Consider the following 22,866-nt stretch of genomic DNA (forward strand, 5'->3'; position numbering starts at 1 on the left):
TCGTATCCCCCCCCCCCCCCCCCAAAATGCTATGGCATTGTTCATGGAACTTTTGCAAAGTTTAAAGAATATTATTCATGATGATTCAACAATGATTATCACCACCTGTTTTGACGTATTAGCATTCGTCCCCATAAACTAGTCCCACAATAATAAATTGATCTGTCTAAACAGGTCTTAAATTCATACTAAAATTTACTTTTTTCTCTAATCACAAAATAGTGTAATAGTTCTTCCTTAATGATTAAATATATATAACAGCTCTGCGCTCAACTCTGCAGATAGCTTGATTGTAAAACTTTATATGTCCCACAGAGCAGGGTCATGAAACTGTGCTCTCACCTTGAATTTTCCTCCTGCCTGATTCTGTCATACAGCTATGGCTGAGAGATTGATAGCCTATTGCTTTATGCCTTCAGCTTATAAGAGCCTTACTCAGTCATCTTACGTAACAATAGAGCTATGCTCAGCTATTGTGTGCAAAAGGGCAGTAATAGTAGAGTTTCATGGAAAAATCGATACATCCCTCATTTATGATAGCAGCAAAACTGTGACTTGAGTAAAATAAACCGATCTAAATTCAGTTGGCACACTGGAGTGAAGTTAAATTCATATTTGAAAACCCCAATAACCTTCTAGAATTCTTTACAAACATTAGTTAATCAATCAGTTGATTTTCTTTATTTCAGGTTCCAGTTCATAGAATAGGGCATTTATTTCACAGTAACCCACAAACTGATGACTATCAATTGCACTGATCAATGATTCTACCTATATGTAGACTGTGGAGGACTAGCGTTATGCCTTCAGCTCATAAGAGCCTTACTCAGTCATCTTACGTAACAATAGAGCTATGCTCAGCTATTGTGTGCAAAAGGGCAGTAATAGTAGAGTTTCATGGAAAAATCGACACATCCCTCATTTATGATAGCAGCAAAACTGTGACTTGAGTAAAATAAACCAATCTAAATTCAGATGGCACACTGGAGTGAAGTTAAATTCATATTTGAAAACCCCAATAACCTTCTAGAATTCTTTACAAACATTAGTTAATCAATCAGTTGATTTTCTTTATTTCAGGTTCCAGTTCATAGAATAGGGCATTTATTTCACAGTAACCCACAAACTGATGACTATCAATTGCACTGATCAATGATTCTACCTATATGTAGACTGTGGAGGACTAGCAGTTACAATAAAAAAAAAAAAAATTAAAGCATAATCTGTATAAATAAAAATGTAAATAACTTTTCAAACTGGCAAATTAATAGGTATTTAAAAATTAAAATAAAATAAAAATAAATCAATGTTTAAAATGTTGCTAAATGTAACAAATTATATTTGATATTTATATTTTTTAATTGATTGCAAAAATTGCAAATTGCTTTTCTTTATTTATTTTCCAATTGCTTATCTTTATACTTATACTAAATCAATTTTATTTTACTGTTACATTTGACTCATTTGAAACTTTTTAAAATGTATTTGTCTTTTTGAAAGTTATTTTTAAAGTGACACTCCCAGACCTCCATTGTAAAACACTACAACTAAGTTTATACTCAAAAATATCCTAGAAAAGGCTCATAGGATCATTAGCTGCTGACGAAGAGATTCGTTTTTTTCAGAGTAAAGGCCTATTATTACTCGGTGTAGTGCAATAAAACTTTGTGTTCGTTCTATAAAAGTAGTACTAGATACCCTGCTGGAAAACAAACAGCTAGACATAGCTGATCTATCTCGTCTCCTAGCCTGGCCAAGCTTGTACACAGCCAAGTTTAAGTGCTCAAAACCCCTCTAAAACCAGCAAAACATACCAGCCTGACCAGACTAGGAGACCAGCTAAGACAAGCAAAACCGTTTAGAAAAAAGGCTTTATTTTACTGTTACATTTGACTCATTTGAAACTTTTTAAAATGTATTTGTCTTTTTGAAAGTTATTTTTAAAGTGACACTCCCAGACCTCCATTGTAAAACACTACAACTAAGTTTATACTCAAACATATCCTAGAAAAGGCTCATAGGATCATTAGCTGCTGACGAAGAGATTCGGTTTTTTTCAGAGTAAAGGCCTATTATTACTCGGTGTAGTGCAATAAAACTTTGTGTTCATTCTATAAAAGTAGTACTAGATACCCTGCTGGAAAACAAACAGCTAGACATAGCTGATCTATCTCGTCTCCTAGCCTGGCCAAGCTTGTACACAGCCAAGTTTAAGTGCTCAAAACCCCTCTAAAACCAGCAAAACATACCAGCCTGACCAGACTAGGAGACCAGCTAAGACAAGCAAAACCGTTTAGAAAAAAGGCTTGATGCTTCGTACTTCACCTGTGGTGTGCTCGGAGATTGTGATGTTTTAGACTCCAAAATGTGTGTATTTGCTCCAGCAATAGTGAAAAATAAATGTGAATTAAGATTGAGTGCATAACCATATGAGGTAAGCAACTCCAGATGTTGAATCCAACATCAGTCCTAATTTAAAATCTCTACTTTTGAGTGACTAGCCTCCCCTTTCTACATTTGTGATACCTTTGTGCTTCTCCTCTCACTCTTCAACACCCTTTGTTACCCCATTTGGTCTAGTTGTTACCCACTCAGCCCCGACTAAAAACTGACTATCTTTTGGTTACACCTCCAAACAGGAAAGAAGAACTCTCTCCTGCTCCAGAAATTCCAGAAGGATCTGAACGCTGGCGTCTTCAACACTCAGGAGAACGAGCTGCTGAAGCAGATCATCCGGCAGGACCGAGAGATGGTGATGATGGTGGATCGGAAGCAATCGATCACGGGGATGAACTCCACGCCGATGTCTGGAAACTCCATCATTAACTCTCCCGCCCAGCCACCGTTCAGTACAGCAACTGCCATTCTTGGGATCAACCAATTACAGCAGCAGACCGCCCCACTAAGCTACAGCACCTCCGCTACTATAACCCCGTCAGGCCGTGTGCCGCCCTCACAGGGCGTCACGTTTTCGGCACCGAGTGTTTCTCACGGCAACTTGAGCACCTCTTCCCCAAACCCCACTATGCCCTTGCAGCAGCCAGCAGGGGCGATTATGTCTCCTTGTTCGTTCACCACATCCATTTGCAGTCCCCCAGTGCAAACCCCTATGGCCAGCCGAACATTCCAGTACGGATCGCCGACGGCCTCCCAACTGTCCCTTGTACAGCAACCCTTACCCCAGCAGCCCTCGCCTGCCTCCATACCACAACAACCGCCGCAACAACAGCCACAGCAATCGCAAGCGGCGTCTCCTCAGAGGAGCGATGTCCACAAAAGCGCACAGGCACTCCAGTCAGGTAGCCTGAGCAAGGACTTACGCCACCTCTCTGCCTCGCAGCCGTCATTGCCCCATGAAACCTCATTGGCTGCCCGGGCACATCCCATATCAGGCGAATCACTCGCTTCCATTCAGCCGCCCATTGGATCAGTGGCAGGCGTCCAGGCCCCAGGCTCCGTCCTGCAAAGCGGCATCCGCACCAACGTTCCACAGAGGGTCGCCCTTTTCCGGCAGATGTCATCGGGCGCATTACCACCGGTGCGCACGGCGCCCTCTAGCGCTCAGCACAGGGATTCCACGGGCTCCAGGAGAGAGTCGGCAGTCTTAAGCAGTACAGAGACGGAACAAGACAAGATGCGGTTCGCATCGAATTTATGATCCCATTTTACTTTTTTTCCATGTTCATTTTTTTAAAAGATATTTTTACGGAGAGACTAAAAAAATGGGGAAAAGACTTGTATTTTTTTCCCTCCAACTTCCTCTGAGAAAAAATAACAACCTCATAGCTATCCTGTACAGAATTTCCTTATACTATATTTTAGACACATTTCCCCTTCAACATAAGAATGTATATTATACAAACATATATGTGCAAATCCAACTAGAATATTTGGCATTGACCATGAGAAAAGAAAAAAAAACTCTAGTATAAACACAAGTCTTCCTCTCTAACATATGTGACTATAATGTGTCTGAAGATGTTCTTTTCTGTTGATGTTTTCCTTACAGTTTGGATTTTTCATTATTGTTTTTGTTAATGGAATGCTTTTGAATGCGTTTTATTTACCATTTTTGTTCTCGACGAGGTGGTGACAAAACAAGTCCAGCATTCAGCAGCTTTTGGCATCACTGTGGAAAATGTTTGCGCAAATCGAACCTGGGAATTACTGAAATGTTTAAAAAGCACATCTCAAACTTTTAGCAGCTGGAAAAAATATATATATTATCAGAAAATGCTCAGAGCATCAAATCAAGGTGCAGTTTCGATCTCTGCAATACTTTGTGTTGTGCAGTAATTGCGTTGTGTTTCAAGGCAGCATTTGTGCATTAAAGGGAATGTATTTTTTCTGTTTTTTTATTTTAATTTAGTTTATTTTTACAAAGGATGTGTAGTCAAATTGGATGGTTTTATTTTCTGTTTAAATCAGATACAGAAAATAAAACCATCCAATTTGACTACAATGATTTAAGAACGAGACGGACATTATGAAATGTCACTTAACGACTGTACATTTACAATATTTATAAAACTAAAGATTATCACCATTATGCAATAGACTGTGATATAAAGATTACCTATATGTGTGTTGTACATAGTTTTGTAGAACTAGTATTTACAAAAGTAATGTGTGGTGCATTTCTCAAACATGGCAATGTCTTATCTCTGTCAGCCACCTGGGTAATGCCTATATATGCGCATATATATATATATGCACATATATATGTATATACACAAATGGTAATAACATTCATTAGAGATAAGAAAACCTTAATGCAAATAATAGCATTACACAGTAGGTAGTACTAAAGACAATATCTGTATTCAAAAATATCATGCTGGTCAAATATAAAGGTATATGAGTGATTACAGTGGCACGACACCACTGCAGTGGGGGGGGGGGGGGGGGGGAGGAGATTATGCATCTTCATCATCATCATCAGTAAAGCTTAATGCATTTAGCCTACTTTACATCATCATTTATGTTTTACAATCCCTAAATGGAAATCAAATGATTTGATCATTTCCTGCACTGATGTAACACAAGGAAGCCATTGGCTGTCTGCATACATCGATAAAAGCTTTGTTATAATAGTTTCATATTAATAGTGTTTTTCTCATAGATCAGTATTAATGGATGTACGCACTACTCCAACTTCATAATAGTACATAGACGTAGATGTTCTCGTTATGCTTTTTCTTTTATTATCGCATTTAAAGACTGTGAAAAACATTCAAACTTAACACATGTATGTATTTATTTACTAATGCTCTAATAGTTTTACAAAAACACATCAACCTTTAAGTCTAAGTTATTAAACATAAAATTCCATAAACTGGCGGCACAGTTGACAACACAATTATAAAAGTGGCCAGCAGAACTATTCTGTGTGTTTTCAAGTGCAACTATGTGAATCCAACAAAGGACAGATTAACAAATATAGACGTTCAAAGAGAGAAAAACAGAAGCTGCTTTGCATTGAGGTTTTTATATCTCCCGTATGTTGATTCATCCAGTTTGGGGCTTAAGACTTAGCATTTAACTAGGGGTAACTAGCAGCTGTGACCCCATCTATTTTTAATTTATTCATTCAATATTGCGACTAAAAGTCAGCAGAACAAAGCAAAAACTCATCTGACCTGTGCAAAGTCTCTAAGTCCCCTTGCACAATGTTTAAAAGATGACATTACTACAAAAAAAAACACTTGTGTCAGTACCGTAACCAGTGCAAATCCCATACAGCGACCATAATTGTCACGAATACTTAAAAGAGAAACTATTTAAAAAGCGTTGACGTTTAAATGTATTGTGAGATTATGTTTTTTTGTTCATTGTCTGCTTAGACGTTCTCTGTGCATATCAGAAATATTGAATTTTCATGAAGAGGACATTCTTAAGTATTTGTGCCTAAACTATAGCCATGTTTCATCCTGTTCATTTTATGAGTGTGACTCATGTGTGAGCGCGCATTCGCGCACACGTGTATGTAAACAAGTGTATAAGTGTATGTTCAATGTTTTCCGACGAGAACAAAAAGCAATGGGCCAAACGTATCGGAGCAAAAGGATGACATTTGCTCGGCGGGTGCGATTAACATACTAGTGAAAATACCAAGTATATCTGTTCGCAAACAAATCAGTATCGGCCGGAATCACGATAGATCATTGGTTAAATGTGTGTGGAACTTAACTTTATAGCTACTGATGTTCGGTTTGATGTTGTGTGGAATGAAACTGGCCAAAGTGAAACATTTCAAAACAAACTTTCATTGTGATTTGCGCTTTCTGTTTAAAGAGAGAGAGGAACCTAGAAGCAGAAACTCATACATTAGTTGGTTAACTAAAGGGGTTGCTACATCATCCAGAATCGCATCCTCTGCTCCTGGCCGACGGGACGACCTTTGTGTTCAAACACATCAAAAAGCGCTTAACTCCTGCTATGCCATAGTGTATAGAAACTAGTGTACAGATAGGACGGTCAGCCGTATTCTAGGTATCTGCTATTTTTTGATACTGTACAGTACTTGCCTTCGAAGGAGAACCCTTCCCGTGTTAATGTGCTTTTTCCTCTCAGCTTTAAACACTGTTAGAATTCCGGATTGGGAAGGAGAGGCGTTCATACAATACACTAAAAAAAAAAACTTTCTGAGGAGGCGTTTAAGAAAACCAGCACATATCTCCGTATGTTTGTTTGTTTTTTATTTGTTTTTAATCATACATGTGTTTATGTGATGGGAAATGAACAATGCAAAAGAAAAAGGAGTGATGTTTAAATAAAGGGAAAAACCAAAACGGTTGGTTTGCAGCCTCCATGATTCAGGTGAAATCATTCTGTTTGATATGTTCAATGACGTGATGCAAATAATGGAAGATTCTAGAACAGGCCTCAAGCTCTTTTTAATCTCAGCTATATATATTTTTTTTCATTATGCTTGTTCATGTACACCAATGCTTGGTTTAAAAAAATACAAAAATAATAAAAAAAATGGGGAAAAGAATCATTCAATAAATATACATGAACAATTAGTTACTTGATCCTGAATAAAGAAAGGTAAATGTATACTTTCTTACACCTATATGCAGACAAACGGTGTTTGTCAAAAAATCATTATTTTTTTGTTTTATTTTGTTTCTTTGTAAATAATAAACCTTTAAAATATAGAGAAAAAATAAATAAAAGAACTATTGCCATTTACCACCAAGCTTCAGTGTGTTTTTGTGATGAGTTGCAATTTAATCTTTGACTTTTGCTTTCATTTTATTAAATTTACCATCTACAGACATGAATGATAACTCAAACTGCATGACTTGTTGAAGTGTGCAATTACGTTTTGCAGTTATGAATGTGTTCAAATGTAAATTTCGCCCTCGTGAAAAAAAAAAAACTATGGCAAATACTCTTTGCTAAAATCTCAGGCATTGTTACGAAAGTTTGCGCTGTTATTATGATACCAATGTGGACATGCATTCTTAAAAATAAAGTTTCCAAAAAGGAATTTGCGCAGCAACGTCACAGAAGAAACATTTTTGGTTCCCCAAAGAACAGTTCTTAAAAGCACCATTTTTTTCTTAGTGTGAAGACCATTTTAATAATCTGAAGAACCTTTCGCCTTTAAATAACCTGTCTAATGGAAAGGTTGCATGTTAAAGGTTCTTCATGGAACCATCAATGCCGATAAAACTTTATTTTTTAACCGTGTGCTTGAAAAAGCACCAGTTCACTTCTACAGTGGGATTTTCAACAGCCTTGCAAACACCCAGAACCCCCTAGCAGCATACAAAGTCACTCAGAACCACATTGCAGTGCTTTGGAAACACTTTTTAAATTCAGACATTGTTATTAGATGTTCATCACTGAATCAATCATATTTTTGCTGGTTTACACAAACAACTAACAACAACAATAGAAATCCATCCACTCTCTGTGAACACAAAATAGGCCAGTCTCTAAAACCAAGCTCTTCACAGCCAAAAGTAAAAGGAAAGATTGATCTTACCAAATCCTTTTGTTCCCTTGTTCTAGAACCCTCCATGTTGTGTCCAAAAGCTGAATCCATACATGATTTTTCCACATATAACGACTGTAAATTTCAGGTCGCACAACCTGTAGAAAGTAGAAAGGTCACAACCATTTAGTCTGTCTGGAAAACCAGAGTAAATGTATAATTTAGGCTGGAATACAGGCCCAAAACAACACCTGCAAGGAGGAAATACAGGTGGAAGAAGGCCTAGAAACCAACTTAAAAGTCCCCTTCACTTCCCGTAGTGTCCAGAATCTTTATGTAACTGAAATTAAAAATAAATGTCGTAATGAAACTGTCTGAATGTGTTGCAGAAATATAGATGAACTCTTTACCAGTTTCTTGGTGTTAAGGTCATCTTGCTTCAGCCTTTCTCCTCTTTCTGACAGTACAGAGATAAAAAAATTTAAAAAACGTGTGGGACACAGTGACAGTGAGAGAATGAAATATACATTTGGAGAAAGGAACAGAGAGGGAATGTCAGTGACTCCTGTGGTGAAATAAAAACTGATTTCTTTGGGATGGTCAGGATTTCCATTCATTACCCTCGGATGCAGTTATTAGTCATGAAGTATTCATACATTGAGACAGAACCCTCTCACGGTTGGTGCTGATTAACAGGACACCACCAAATCCTTTTGTTCCCTTGATCTAGAACCCTCCATGTTGTGTCCAAAAGCTGAATCCATACATGATTTTTCCACATATAACGACTGTAAATTTCAGGTCACACAACCTGTAGAAAGTAGAAAGGTCACAACCATTTTGTCTGTCTGGAAAAACAGAGTAAATGTATAATTTAGGCTGGAATACAGGCCCAAAACAACACCTGCAAGGAGGAAATACAGGTGGAAGAAGGCCTAGAAACCAACTTAAAAGTCCCCTTCACTTCCCGTAGTGTCCAGAATCTTTATGTAACTGAAATTAAAAATAAATGTCGTAATGAAACTGTCTGAATGTGTTGCAGAAATATAGATGAACTCTTTACCAGTTTCTTGGTGTTAAGGTCATCTTGCTTCAGCCTTTCTCCTCTTTCTGACAGTACAGAGATAAAAAAATTTAAAAAACGTGTGGGACACAGTGACAGTGAGAGAATGAAATATACATTTGGAGAAAGGAACAGAGAGGGAATGTCAGTGACTCCTGTGCTGAAATAAAAACTGATTTCTTTGGGATGGTCAGGATTTCCATTCATTACCCTCGGATGCAGTTATTAGTCATGAAGTATTCATACATTGAGACAGAACCCTCTCACGGTTGGTGCTGATTAACAGGACACCTTACACACACTTTGGATTCATAATTCACACTCCACAATAGGGATTATTAGACTTCTGCATGCCTAATAAGTCAGAGATATAATGAAACATTTGCATCTCTTCATATGTAAATCCACATAAATCCAAAACTAGGATATTAATCAGGATTTCATAATACCCTTACCCTATTTTACCCTATAAATATGAAAACACATTATAAAAATAAAATTTTTAAGATTTTTGATTATATAAAATGATATTAATTGATGATTTTTATCAAGGGTGAACCAATCATAAACCAATTTAATATTTGTGGGTATTTTTTTTTTTTTTTTACTTTCATATAACGACTGTAAATTTCAGGTCACACAACCTGTAGAAAGTAGAAAGGTCACAACCATTTTGTCTGTCTGGAAAAACAGAGTAAATGTATAATTTAGGCTGGAATACAGGCCCAAAACAACACCTGCAAGGAGGAAATACAGGTGGAAGAAGGCCTAGAAACCAACTTAAAAGTCCCCTTCACTTCCCGTAGTGTCCAGAATCTTTATGTAACTGAAATTAAAAATAAATGTCGTAATGAAACTGTCTGAATGTGTTGCAGAAATATAGATGAACTCTTTACCAGTTTCTTAGTGTTAAGGTCATCTTGCTTCAGCCTTTCTCCTCTTTCTGACAGTACAGAGATAAAAAAATTTAAAAAACGTGTGGGACACAGTGACAGTGAGAGAATGAAATATACATTTGGAGAAAGGAACAGAGAGGGAATGTCAGTGACTCCTGTGCTGAAATAAAAACTGATTTCTTTGGGATGGTCAGGATTTCCATTCATTACCCTCGGATGCAGTTATTAGTCATGAAGTATTCATACATTGAGACAGAACCCTCTCACGGTTGGTGCTGATTAACAGGACACCTTACACACACTTTGGATTCATAATTCACACTCCACAATAGGGATTATTAGATGGCAGAAAACTAGCCGAGGCGGCAGACTTTATAAGCCAAATCCATCCAGAATGGCTCTTAATTGAATTCATGCAAAGCAGAATACAGATGAATCCATTAAAGAGGACCGTGACATGAGCAGGATAATTCACACACATACTGTACACAAAAAAAAGAAACTTGACTTGCATTTACATCCAGTTTTTTAAATGTAACAAAAAAATCCAACATCCATCTACAACATTTCAATAAACAATGTATAAATACAATTTATTTGTGTTAACGTTTTAAGAAAGGTATTAAAGACCAGATGGCTTTGAATGGATGTTCTATTAACATCGTTCTATTACTGGAAGACAGTTTTGTTCATAGCTTTGAGAGAATCTTGCCAGAACATCAGCTAAACGGCAGAAAACTAGCCGAGGCGGCAGACTTTATAAGCCAAATCCATCCAGAATGGCTCTTAATTGAATTCATGCAAAGCAGAATACAGATGAATCCATTAAAGAGGACCGTGACATGGAGATGAGCAGGATAATTCACACACATACTGTACACAGGTTAAAGTTCAGAAAAGAAACTTGACTTGCATTTACATCCAGTTTTTTAAATCCAACATCCAACATCCATCTACAACATTTCAATAAACAATGTATAAATACAATTTATTTGTGTTAACGTTTTAAGAAAGGTATTAAAGACCAGATGGCTTTGAATGGATGTTCTATTAACATCGTTCTATTACTGGAAGACCGTTTTGTTCATAGCTTTGAGAGAATCTTGCCAGAACATCAGCTAAAGTTCTGAGAATGTTTCCTGTTAGCTGGAACGAGACAGATGCAAAAATTGCATAAATGTAAAAGTCTTTTCCTCATTAGTGTATTGCGTCAATGCATCAATTTTCTGTCAATGTAGGAGATAAGAAAGTCATGGGGTGAATTCAGGTTGATTGATTGCTATTGAAATGACTGGAGAAAAATGTCTTAATCATCCTGAATTAACCCCTACAGGTTTGGAACAACATGAGGGTGATTAAATGATGACAGAATTTTCAATATTGGGTTAACTATCCTAAATTACCAGTGCACATATCATAATACAACTTCTGTTTAATCTATTATTAAACTGACTTTATGCTGATGGCAAATCCTTATTTGAAACATTATTCTCATCCGTTCAGGCAACCCAACCTTGTAAATGTCAGCAAAAACAGCAGGGTTTCACATTACAATAGTTCAGCTAGAATTTCTATCAGTTGCAAATGTCAATTCAGCATTTTTTTTTTAAATTCCAAAAGTAATTTAAGAAGCCAAGCTGTGGGTTTGGAAAAGGTCAAAAGAACAGGGCAAATTTTCATAAGTATATACCAAGTCAGTTATGAAACAATGTTTATGTTTTCATATTAGTATAGCCTACACATATATAAGTCTATATATAACATATATTTCTTTTTCTGTATGTAAAAACCTTAATTATTTCACAATATACAGTGTGTGTGTGTGTGTGTGTGCGCGTTTTTGTGACAAATGAGGACATACATTTGTATAATGACAAAGGTATGACAGGTATTACAAGGAGAATGTGACTTTTCAGGACATTACCCCATGTCCCCACTTTTCAAAACACTTATAAATCTGAAATAGCTTTTTGAAAATCTGAAATAGCACAAAGTTTCCTGTGAGAGGTAGGTTTAGGGGTAGGGTTGGTGTAGGGCAATAGAATATACGGTCTGTACAGTATAAAAACCATTACGCCTATGGAGAGTCCCCACTTTTCACAAAAACAAACCTGTGTGTGTGTGTGTGTGTGTGTGTTCTATAGTTTCTTACCATCACTTACTTTTTGTTTCACTCACAATATGTTTCACTCAAAAACTCGTCACATTAATAAAGTAAAAAGGGTTGCGAAAGTTTCTTTGTGTGTGTGTGTGTGTGTTCTAAAGTTGCTTTTCCTCTTAAGCTTAAACTCCCACCCAAAACCCAAAATTGCAATCACTTACTTTTTGTTTCACTCACAATATGTTTCACTCAAAAAAAGCGTCACATTAATGAAGTAAAAAGGGTTGCGAAAGTTTCACACAGATAGATTTATTATCTTCAGAATATGAATATTTATAGGAATGCTAAAGCATCTCATCAGAATTTGTGTCAACGTAACTGACCGCTGGCAGAAAGTGAATTATCATGAGCCCCCCTCAGCACAGATAAACATGAGCTCTTGATTTATTGGTTTCCCGCGCAGCTGAAGGTTACCTTTGGGTAATGGAGGATGCCGCCGCTCAGTAATCTTCTGTGACTTCTGTAATTGCATTATTTCATAATGGCTGTGTATCTTAGGTGGCATTGATAACGGGAGTAAATAAAAAAAAAAGATTCATATCTCTAGGTGGATTTGTGCTGTATGGATTTATTATTTGATTGCGCATACATCGAAATTTCATTACGGCTCTGTCAAGATCTTGAGATCAATTTATGCGGCTTCCTTCAGCCAATCATGTTATTAAAGTTTATCGAACTGGCAGAGGTTGTTGAGGCAATTGTTTGAGGTTAAAACGTTAAGTATGATACTATATGAAACAACAATTGTTCCTAGATATAAAAAAAACAAAAAAAACACCCCCACTTCCATTTAATTTTATTGGAATTTTCTAATGGAATTCCATTTTATATACCTTCACAGTAATCAGAGACAAGTGTCATGGACTCATTGTGGTAAAGATGCACATTTGAGAGAATAAAGCTTAGTTGTCCTACAAGCAACTTTATTTGTATACATTTTGCGTAAAATAAAGAACATATATTACACATATATGTGACCCTGGAGCACAAAAGCAGTCTTAAGTCGCTTGGGTATATTTGTAGCAATAGTCAAAAAAACATTGTATGGGTCAAAATTATAGATTTTTCTTTTATGCCAAAAATCATTAACAGAACATCAGACATTTTCTAGAAGCGTCTTCAAAAAGCAAAGGCTGTTCTGATCTCCCAGCTTTCTCTCATATGCATGCTTTTATTTCTGTGTTGCTCTCTGTGAGGCATACTGGCTCTCTTAATTAGCTGGAAAGATTTCTGTGATCATTGCCTTTATATGTCAGACTCATTAGCTTCTTCCTGGAGATTTGTTCTGCTTATGAAACGCATGGTTACACTTTTCATATCTCTGTATTTTACTGAGAAACAGAGCCATGAAACAAAATTAGCCGAGTGATATCAGCCTTCAGTTCCTAATGATTCATGATCCAAGGATTGCCAGGTGGCTTGTTCGATTTGAATTGCAGTGTTTACATCACTGTGGCACTTACGTTTCTATAGCCATGCTTTCTAAGACTGGAATCACTAAGTATGTTTCCATCTAAGTTGTAAATTTAATTAAAGCCAAAAATGGGAATATTATGGTCATAATGCCATGTTGGACACAAATTTGTCTTGATCTCCCCTGCCTGCATCAAATGCTGTGATTAACTGTAAAATTGAGCATTATTGTAGGTTATTTATTTATTCATTTAATTAATTAATTACAAATTATTTTACTTTCGCTTTTTGTTGTTTTGCGATTCAATATGAAAATACTATTATATTTATTGTTAACAAAAAAAAAAAAGGAATATCATAAAAACTATTTGTGTCACTCCTGATGGAAACTCCCAGCTAACAGGGAACGTTCTCTAGTTAATGCTCTGGTAAGATTCTCTCAAAGTAATTATAGTAAATAATAATGTTCTTAATGAGTCAGCACAAATTTTTTTTATTTATACATCATTCATGGAACCTTGAATTCTGAAACATTTTATTTGAGTTGGATAACATTTAGAAATATATGGGAATGTTGGCAAAATAGATCAAAATAGAAAATAAGAATAGATAGTTCTTAGAATAGATTTTTGTTAGCTGGGCTGACGCAAAATAAAAATCGAAATGACTGAGTACGTCACTGCAGCTCTTTAATGAATCTATTTTTAAAAGATTAATTCAAAAATATTAAATCAGTAAAAAAATTTATTATTATTATTTCCATGTCTTTATGTGAACTTAGGACACTTTCTAAAAGCTACAGGTCTTATTTGAATGCCATTCAGCCAATAGGAAGGGTATTTATTGATTGTGCCTCATTTTCTGCAATTTGCTCCAATAGATGTGCAAAAGCTCAACCTCCTCTACCACTCGGAAATCTCTGACACAAGGTTACTCCACAATTAAGAGGTCACGTGGATCCATTTCCAGATCTCCAAATGGATTCCTCAATTTTTCAGCTCTGTGATTTGTAGTTCTATTGTTGCTAAACCGGATTTTCTGTAAACAAAAGAACATGCCTGTCCCCAGAGCGCGGTGCAGTGCTCCTTATCCATATCATCCTTTTCTCACTTCACCAAATTCAGCTTTTCCTGGAATGTATCTCGCAATTCTCTGTGGAGTCATTGTACAGTCCCAGAGACCTGGAGCAAACGTCTTCTATTATTAAAAGTTCGGACCAAAGGCACTTCAAAGCAGCACAATAAAGCCCAAGAAATCTGCTCTGTCTCCTGAGGTTTAAAGATTAGAAACGCAACTCAACAAAATCAAAGCCGGCAAAACAAATAGCTTGTTCTCCGAAAAAGAATTACCACTGAAGACTATTAGGAGCTAAAATACAAACCCAATTCCAAAAAAGTTGGGACACTGTACAAATTGTGAGTAAAAAAGGAATGGAATAATTTAGAAATCTCATAAACTTATATTTTATTCACAATAGAATATAGATAACATATCAAATGTTGAAAGTGAGACATTTTGAAATGTCATGCCAAATATTGGCTCATTTTGGATTTCATGAGAGCTACACATTCCAAAAAAGTTGGGACAGGTAGCAATAAGAGGCCGGAAAACATAAATGTACATATAAGGAACAGCTGGAGGACCAATTTGCAACTTATTAGGTCAATTGGCAACATGATTGGGTATAAAAAGAGCCTCTCAGAGTGGCAGTGTCTCTCAGAAGTCAAGATGGGCAGAGGATCACCAATTCCCCCAATGCTGCGCAAAAAATAGTGGAGCAATATCAGAAAGGAGTTTCTCAGAGAAAAATTGCAAAGAGTTTGAAGTTATCATCATCTACAGTGCATAATATCATCCAAAGATTCAGAGAATCTGGAACAATCTCTGTACGTAAGGGTCAAGGCCGGAAAACCATACCGGATGCCCGTGATCTTCGGGCCCTTAGACGACACTGCATCACATACAGGAATGCTACTGTAATGGAAATCACAACATGGGCTCAGGAATACATCCAGAAAACATTGTCGGTGAACACAACCCGGGGCGGGACTACCTATAAAAAGCTGGACATTGACTATACATGCAAATGGTGCGGAACAGGTACTAGAAAAGTTTAGGAAATGTCTTTTGGGAATAGAAATTTCAAACTTTTTCAGATTATACTACAATTAATGATTTGTTGTAGTCTACCAATGATAAACTGTCCTACAAAGAGTGTATGGGGGAGTGTATAATTTTGCTAAATTTAAAACATTAAACCATCAAGCTTTTACTTTTGTGGAAAACCACAGGAAGCACTGGTTTATAAGCACTTCTTAATAAGAGGATAACTGGTGCATGTTCTCTGCCCAAATGCACACGTCAAGGAACCCAAACTGAGCACATGCAGAGTTTATTTGGAACAGAATTTACTGCGAACCTAGCCTCTCCAAGACACTGAAAACACCAAATCATAAGCTGCTCATGTGCAAAACTACACAGTGCTGTGCTTCACTCTGAAACACGAACCCCATATATTTATTGAATTAAATTGCAACCTTTATTATTTGATAATCGCACTAAGCCATATTGCGATTTTGTTTGCTGTTTTGATTAATTATTGAACCCTAATTCAAAGTAAGGTATACACATACAATGCTTTCAAAACATACTAATTTTCAGCTTGGGTGAAATGATGTCATCGTCATCCGGCGGAGGTCCAAGTTCCCTTCGTTTTTCTCTTAATACCTTCTCCAGAACGTTGGCGTCATTGTAAACCTAGAGTCAAACCAACAAGCTAGTCATGAAACAACAGAGCAGCTAGTATTTATAAAACCTAGGACAACAAAAATGAGCTCAAAAAGCTAATTTACTCTATACCAGTGATGGGCAAACTTGGCCCTTCCAGGCCACTTTTCTGCAGAGATTTGATCCAACCCTGATATGACTCACCTGCCTGTAGCCTTCTAGTAGTCTTGAAGACAATGATTAGCTGGTTCAGGTGTGTTTGATTAGGGTTGGAGCTAACCTCTGAAGGAAAGTGGCCTGGAAGGGCCAAGTTTGCCCACACCTGCCCTATACAGTCTTTCCAATCTTAGTGGTAACCTTCAAACTCACTTGTGAACCTTCTTCATTGTAGTGACGTGCATTACGGAACATCAGCTTCATGTCCTCCATCATGGCGTCCTCGCTGGGGTATCTGTCAGAGCGGATGTTGTGGTCGATGGTCCTCAGGTCCACTGGCTCCAGTATAATCTTGTAGTAGTCCGGGTAGTCTTTTTTTGAGGGCTTGACCATAAATAGGTCACAGAGTCTCCGGCCTGTGCCCATCTCCCGAGCCTCTGCCACAGCAGCGTACAGAGCCTTCATGCGGTTCTTCTTTGTGTTCTTCTTATAGCTGCCAGATTTGATACGTTAGGACCAAAAGCAACTGTCACCTTCGCATAGCGTGAAAGTTTTAAGACTATAACAAGCTCCTAACATATAAGTATTTTACTAATGCTGTGAATGTACCTTTTGCGCTTGGTGCTGCCCCCATCAGAAAGAGTAGATGACAGCATGCTATCTCCATCTTCATCATCTCTCCTCGTCAGTTCTTTCCTCTTCATCTGAATATATACACACACATACCCAAATATAGATTGCATCTGGATTCTTTCTGTATGTCAAATGTTGGTGGAGCATGTTCACAGTTGTTGGGATGAACTATATTTAGTTTCCTATATACAGTATAGTTCATGTTTATAAGCCCTCAGTTCTCCCTTAGGCTTTGCAAGTTCTTGTTTGTAGATGGTGGTTTTCTCCTTAGTTGTTCCTGTTTCCTGATTAAAAGTATATTTCCTTGCTATTCCTCTTCAATAGAGTTTCTTCTTGAAACCACATTACGTAACAATAATACAGATATTGTTGTTATGAAGTAATACACAAGATATTGTTGGCACAAATTAAGAATATTTTCCCACAACTTGTTACATTGTGTCCACGTTGTACTAATTTGTTCCATCATTTTAGATACATTTTTGGCCATTAATATATCTTGGGAACAACTTCTTAATTAGTTTTTTGTTGGTTTCAAGGGATATTTGTCTTCATGAATAAGAGATAAGAGGGATTGCTTATGGAATAATAACACTTTTTGGGATTTGTGTTTTTCAGATAAAGTCTTATAATTGAAAGAGACGCAGCTAAGATTATTCAACAAACTCTGCTCCTTTTTTATCATCATTACTTCGTCTCCTGCTTCTGCTCTTCACTTGGCTTTACTTAGTCAACTTCTTGGCTGATAGAAGACTGTTAATACAGTTTTAATACATAACACTGGTTTTGGTACCAGACAAGACTTGCTGTTAACAGGTTTTGGGTATTAGACAAATTTGTTGACTAGTTGTTTCCAGACTAAATTGATTTTTGAACTCTGATCTAATGCAATAACATTCATGCACTTTTAAGAGTGGCTTAAATGGCTAAATACTTTTTGGGGACGCATGTACAAACCCAACTAAAAAAGTTGGGACACTGTACAAATTGTGAGTACAAAAGGAATGGAATAATTTACAAATCTCGTAAACTTATATTTTATTCACAATAGAATATAGATAACATATCAAATGTTGAAAGTGAGACATTTCGAAATGTCATGCCAAATATTGGGTCATTTTGGATTTCATGAGAGGTACACATTCCAAAAAAGCAATAAGAGGCCGGAAAACATAAATGTACATATAAGGAACAGCTGGAGGACCAATTTGCAACTTATTAGGTCAATTGGCAACATGATTGGGTATAAAAAGAGCCTCTCAGAGTGGCAGTGTCTCTCAGAAGTCAAGATGGGCAGAGGATCACCAATTCCCCCAATGCTGCGGCGAAAAATAGTGGAGCAATATCAGAAAGGAGTTTCTCAGAGAAAAATTGCAAAGAGTTTGAAGTTATCATCATCTACAGTGCATAATATCATCCAAAGATTCAGAGAATCTGGAACAATCTCTGTGCGTAAGGGTCAAGGCCGGAAAACCATACTGGATGCCCGTGATCTTCGGGCCCTTAGACGGCACTGCATCACATACAGGAATGCTACTGTAATGGAAATCACAACATGGGCTCAGGAATACTTCCAGAAAGGTGAACACAATCCACCGGGCCATTCGGCGTTGCCGGCTAAAACTCTATAGGTCAAAAAAGAAGCCATATGTAAACATGATCCAGAAGCGCAGGCGTTTTCTCTGGGCCAAGGCTCATTTAAAATGGACTGTGGAAAACTGTTCTGTGGTCAGACGAATCAAAATTATTTTTGGAAAACAATGCATGAAATAGCATTAGACCTCCCCTTTAAAATAAATTAAAATATGAATAATTACTAAATAAAATAATAACAATTATAATTTCAAATTAAAATACAAGGTCATTTTTGATAAATCAGAGATTGTCCACTTTACCAATATATATGCTTTTGTTAATATTTAAAAATAAATTAAAATATGAATAATACAAATTTGCAAATTGTAAACAGAACTAGAATTATAATCATATTGTTTATATTAATATAGAATACTTTGAATGCAGTGAAAGTTGCTTTGCTAATAAAGTGTCTGCCAAGGGCATAAAAAGAAGAAAAAAAATGACCAGTGCATACACTGTACGAACTGTACGGACTTAGTGAAAATGAGCAGTTTGGGAGCAATTTAAGAGTAATGGTTGCAAAAGGAGCTATTTCTACCTCATCTGCCCTATAAAAATGACTGTTGCAGCAAGGTTGGATCATTAAAATGATGGCTTTAACTGAGTAAATAACATTATCATATATAATAATAAAACCATTTGAATTAGATTAAACACATTTTTAGGTTATACCTGACTAAAGATTTCTACAGTAGCTATAATACACATCCTGCAACCTGGATTCAAGGAAACTGAGTGTTCATGAATGAACCAAGACTATTATCAAGCCTCCCACCAAGGTAAAAACCAACTCAGCAGATATGTGCTTTACTGACTTCAGCAGTAAAACGTAGCTCTCCAGGCTACGGAGGCATCGGGTTTAACAGCTTCTGCATAGGTCGTGTAGAAAGTCCTGGCCCCCTGATCTCCATCTGATAATGAAGTCTGTGGAAAGAAATAAGTCAATCAAGACCAGAAATCATATATTCATCAAGGTACTAAGGAGCTTGTGTTTGAGTTAGACGCTTGGAAACACCTTTCTTTCTTTCTTTCTTTAATTTTTTTGTTGTTGTTGTTTTTTAACTATTATTTTCTAACATTTTAGTATATGTACACAATTATAAATGTCTTTATTTTTACGGGTACTTGTTACTTTATCAATTTAATGCATTCTTGGTTAATAAAAACAATTTGATTTATTTTGTCTGTTTTTTTTTATCTTACCCCAAACATCTACATCACGGTTTTCACAAAAAAATTAAGCAGCACAAAAAATCTTTTCAACATTGACAATAACAAGAAATGTTTCTTGAGCAGCAAATTTTTGATTAGTAGTGAAGTAAATAAAGTTACATCAAAAACAACAACAACAAAACAGAAGTGACTAGATAGATAGATAGATAGATAGATAGATAGATAGATAGATAGATAGATAGAAAGACCTGATCATATTTATCCTGAAGCTATTTTCCGTATTAATGTGTAAAAATAGCAATCAGCAAAAACAAAGGACTCTAGCATTAAAAAGCTTGTCAGGCTATTGAAATCACCTGGGCTAATGTAAAAGAGGTTGGATTAAGATGTTCCAGAGAGGCAGGCAGGAGGGAGAAATTTAAAGAGAGAGTAATCAGCAGGAGAACACAGTGTCTCTAGCTGAGACGTTACACTAGCTAGTTGCCTAAAATACACACATTCAAAACACACCTCGTTTCTCTGATTCACGGGATTTAGAGACTTATCATTTTAATCAGCGGTAGCCATTATCTCCTCTTTGCTCAGTAATTATGTTTGTATCAAAATTGTGTGGCAATCAGAGCATGTTGTCTAAACTGAAGTGCTCACAATGTTTTACTGCATCAAGATTTTAAGTAAATATCAAATTTCTTGCCTCACAGGACCAAGGTGCTGTATATGTAAACATACATGAACAAACATAAAACATAATGAAATATATAAACACATAACTTATATAAACATACATACAAACATACATATGCTTATATAACATACAGCCTATGAACATCTAACCTATATAAACATAGCTAACAGACTGACTATACATATACTTTATACACATAAATAGTTTCCATAATTTTATTTACAATTTATCATATATATTATTATTTTTAATTGTATAATTAATTGTATATAATATTTTATATTTCCTTTTAATTTATATATTACATTTTAGATCTTTATTTTATTTTATATTTCATTGAATATGTTTATTTTGTTTTGTTGTGTTGTGGTGTTTGTTTTGTTGTGTTTTGTTGTGGCGTGGCGTGGCGTGGCGTTGCGGCGTTGTGTTGTGGTGTTTGTTGTGTTGTGTTGTGTTGTGTTGTGTTGTGTTGTGTTGTGTTGTGTTGTGTTTGTGTTTGAGTTAGACGCTTGGAAACACCTTTCTTTCTTTCTTTCTTTAATTTTTTTGTTGTTGTTGTTTTTTAACTATTATTTTCTAACATTTTAGTATATGTACACAATTATAAATGTCTTTATTTTTACGGGTACTTGTTACTTTATCAATTTAATGCATTCTTGGTTAATAAAAACAATTTGATTTATTTTGTCTGTTTTTTTTTATCTTACCCCAAACATCTACATCACGGTTTTCACAAAAAAATTAAGCAGCACAAAAAATCTTTTCAACATTGACAATAACAAGAAATGTTTCTTGAGCAGCAAATTTTTGATTAGTAGTGAAGTAAATAAAGTTACATCAAAAACAACAACAACAAAACAGAAGTGACTAGATAGATAGATAGATAGATAGATAGATAGATAGATAGATAGATAGATAGATAGATAGATAGATAGATAGATAGATAGATAGATAGATAGATAGATAGATAAAAAGACCTGATCATATTTATCCTGAAGCTATTTTCCGTATTAATGTGTAAAAATAGCAATCAGCAAAAACAAAGGACTCTAGCGTTATTATTTTATATTTCATTTTAATTTATATATTACATTTTAGATCTTTATTTTATTTTACATTTAATTTAATTTATTTATTTTGTTTTCTTTTGTTTTATATTTCATTCTGTATTGTTATTTTGTTTATTTTTGTTGTGTGACAGCCCCTGGTTCCCATCAACTTTAATTATCTGGAGAGATATGATCTGAATTTTTGTGCTGTGGTGTGTGTGTTGTGTGTTGTTTTGTGTTTGTTATGTTTATGTTTGTGTTGTGTTGTGTTTGTTATGTTTATGTTGTGTTGTGGGGTTTATGTTATTTGTTATGTTATTATTTTATATTTCATTTTAATTTATATATTACATTTTATATCTTTATTTTATTTTATATTTCATTGAATGTATTTATTTTGTTTTCTTTTTTTTTGTTTTATATTTCATTCTGTATTGTTGTTTTGTTTATTTTTGTTGTGTGACAACCCCTGGTTCCCATCAACTTTCATTATCTGGAGCGCTATGATCTGAATTTTTTATTTTACGTTGTGTTGTGTTGTTTGTTATGTTTATGTTGTGTTGTGTTGTGGTTGTGTTTATGTTGTGTAGTATTTATGTTGTGTTTATGTTGTGTTGTGTTGCGTTATGGTGTTTGTTGCGTTGCGTTGCGTTGCGTTGCTTTGCTTTGCTTTGCTTTGCTTTGCTTTGTGTTGCTGTGTGTTGTGTTGTGTTGTGTTGTGGCATGGCGTTGTGGCGTTGTGTTGTGTTGTGGTGTTTGTTATGTTGTTATGTTGTGTTGTGTTGTGTTGCGTTGTGGTGTTTGTTGCGTTGCGTTGCGTTGCGTTGCTTCGCTTTGCTTTGCTTTGCTTTGCTTTGCGTTGCTGTGTGTTGTGTTGTGTTGTGGCATGGCGTTGTGGCGTTGTGTTGTGTTGTGGTGTTTGTTATGTTGTTATGTTGTGTTGTGTTGTGTTGCGTTGTGGTGTTTGTTGCGTTGCGTTGCGTTGCGTTGCTTCGCTTTGCTTTGCTTTGCTTTGCTTTGCGTTGCTGTGTGTTGTGTTGTGTTGTGGCATGGCGTTGTGGCGTTGTGTTGTGTTGTGGTGTTTGTTATGTTGTTATGTTGTGTTGTGTTGTGTTGCGTTGTGGTGTTTGTTGCGTTGCGTTGCGTTGCGTTGCTTCGCTTTGCTTTGCTTTGCTTTGCTTTGCGTTGCTGTGTGTTGTGTTGTGTTGTGGCATGGCGTTGTGGCGTTGTGTTGTGTTGTGGTGTTTGTTATGTTGTTATGTTGTGTTGTGTTGTGTTGCGTTGTGGTGTTTGTTGCGTTGCGTTGCGTTGCGTTGCTTCGCTTTGC

At 36.1% G+C, this 22,866-nt stretch overlaps 2 protein-coding genes across 2 annotated transcripts in view; one reads left to right on the plus strand and one right to left on the minus strand.

The window, feature by feature from the left end:
- hcn1 (hyperpolarization activated cyclic nucleotide-gated potassium channel 1) overlaps nucleotides 1–5,257 on the plus strand; it is a 108,374-nt gene extending 103,117 nt beyond the window's left edge. Inside the window, exon 8 of the mRNA XM_016271346.1 lies at nucleotides 2,640–5,257. Within this exon, the coding sequence (XP_016126832.1) occupies nucleotides 2,640–3,658 (1,019 nt within the window). The 3' untranslated portion in view covers nucleotides 3,659–5,257. The remainder of the gene's footprint in view (nucleotides 1–2,639) is intronic.
- A 3,127-nt stretch (nucleotides 5,258–8,384) lies between these two features.
- Nucleotides 8,385–17,069, minus strand: LOC107584637 (protein polybromo-1-like). The gene is made up of 5 exons (XM_016271347.1): nucleotides 16,971–17,069; nucleotides 16,575–16,854; nucleotides 16,130–16,235; nucleotides 9,009–9,055; nucleotides 8,385–8,402 (listed from the first exon to the last, which is right to left on the minus strand). The coding sequence occupies exons 1-5, from the start codon at nucleotides 17,063–17,065 to the stop codon at nucleotides 8,385–8,387; spliced, it is 546 nt and encodes a 181-aa protein (XP_016126833.1). The 5' UTR covers nucleotides 17,066–17,069.
- Between the last annotated feature and the right edge of the window lie 5,797 nt (nucleotides 17,070–22,866).

This window comes from Sinocyclocheilus grahami, unplaced genomic scaffold, assembly GCF_001515645.1.
Source record: "Sinocyclocheilus grahami isolate Dianchi unplaced genomic scaffold, SAMN03320097.WGS_v1.1 scaffold61.1, whole genome shotgun sequence".
Lineage (NCBI taxonomy): Eukaryota > Metazoa > Chordata > Actinopteri > Cypriniformes > Cyprinidae > Sinocyclocheilus > Sinocyclocheilus grahami.

Coding starts and splice junctions, on each gene's coding strand:
- LOC107584637 (XM_016271347.1), bottom strand. CDS start 17,065: ATGAAGAGGAAAGAACTGACGAGGAGAGATGATGAAGATGGAGATAGC. Junction 16,855..16,970: donor GGCAGCACCAAGCGCAAAAG/GTACATTCACAG, acceptor CAAATCTGGCAG/CTATAAGAAGAACACAAAGA. Junction 16,236..16,574: donor ACAATGAAGAAGGTTCACAA/GTGAGTTTGAAG, acceptor GTTTGACTCTAG/GTTTACAATGACGCCAACGT.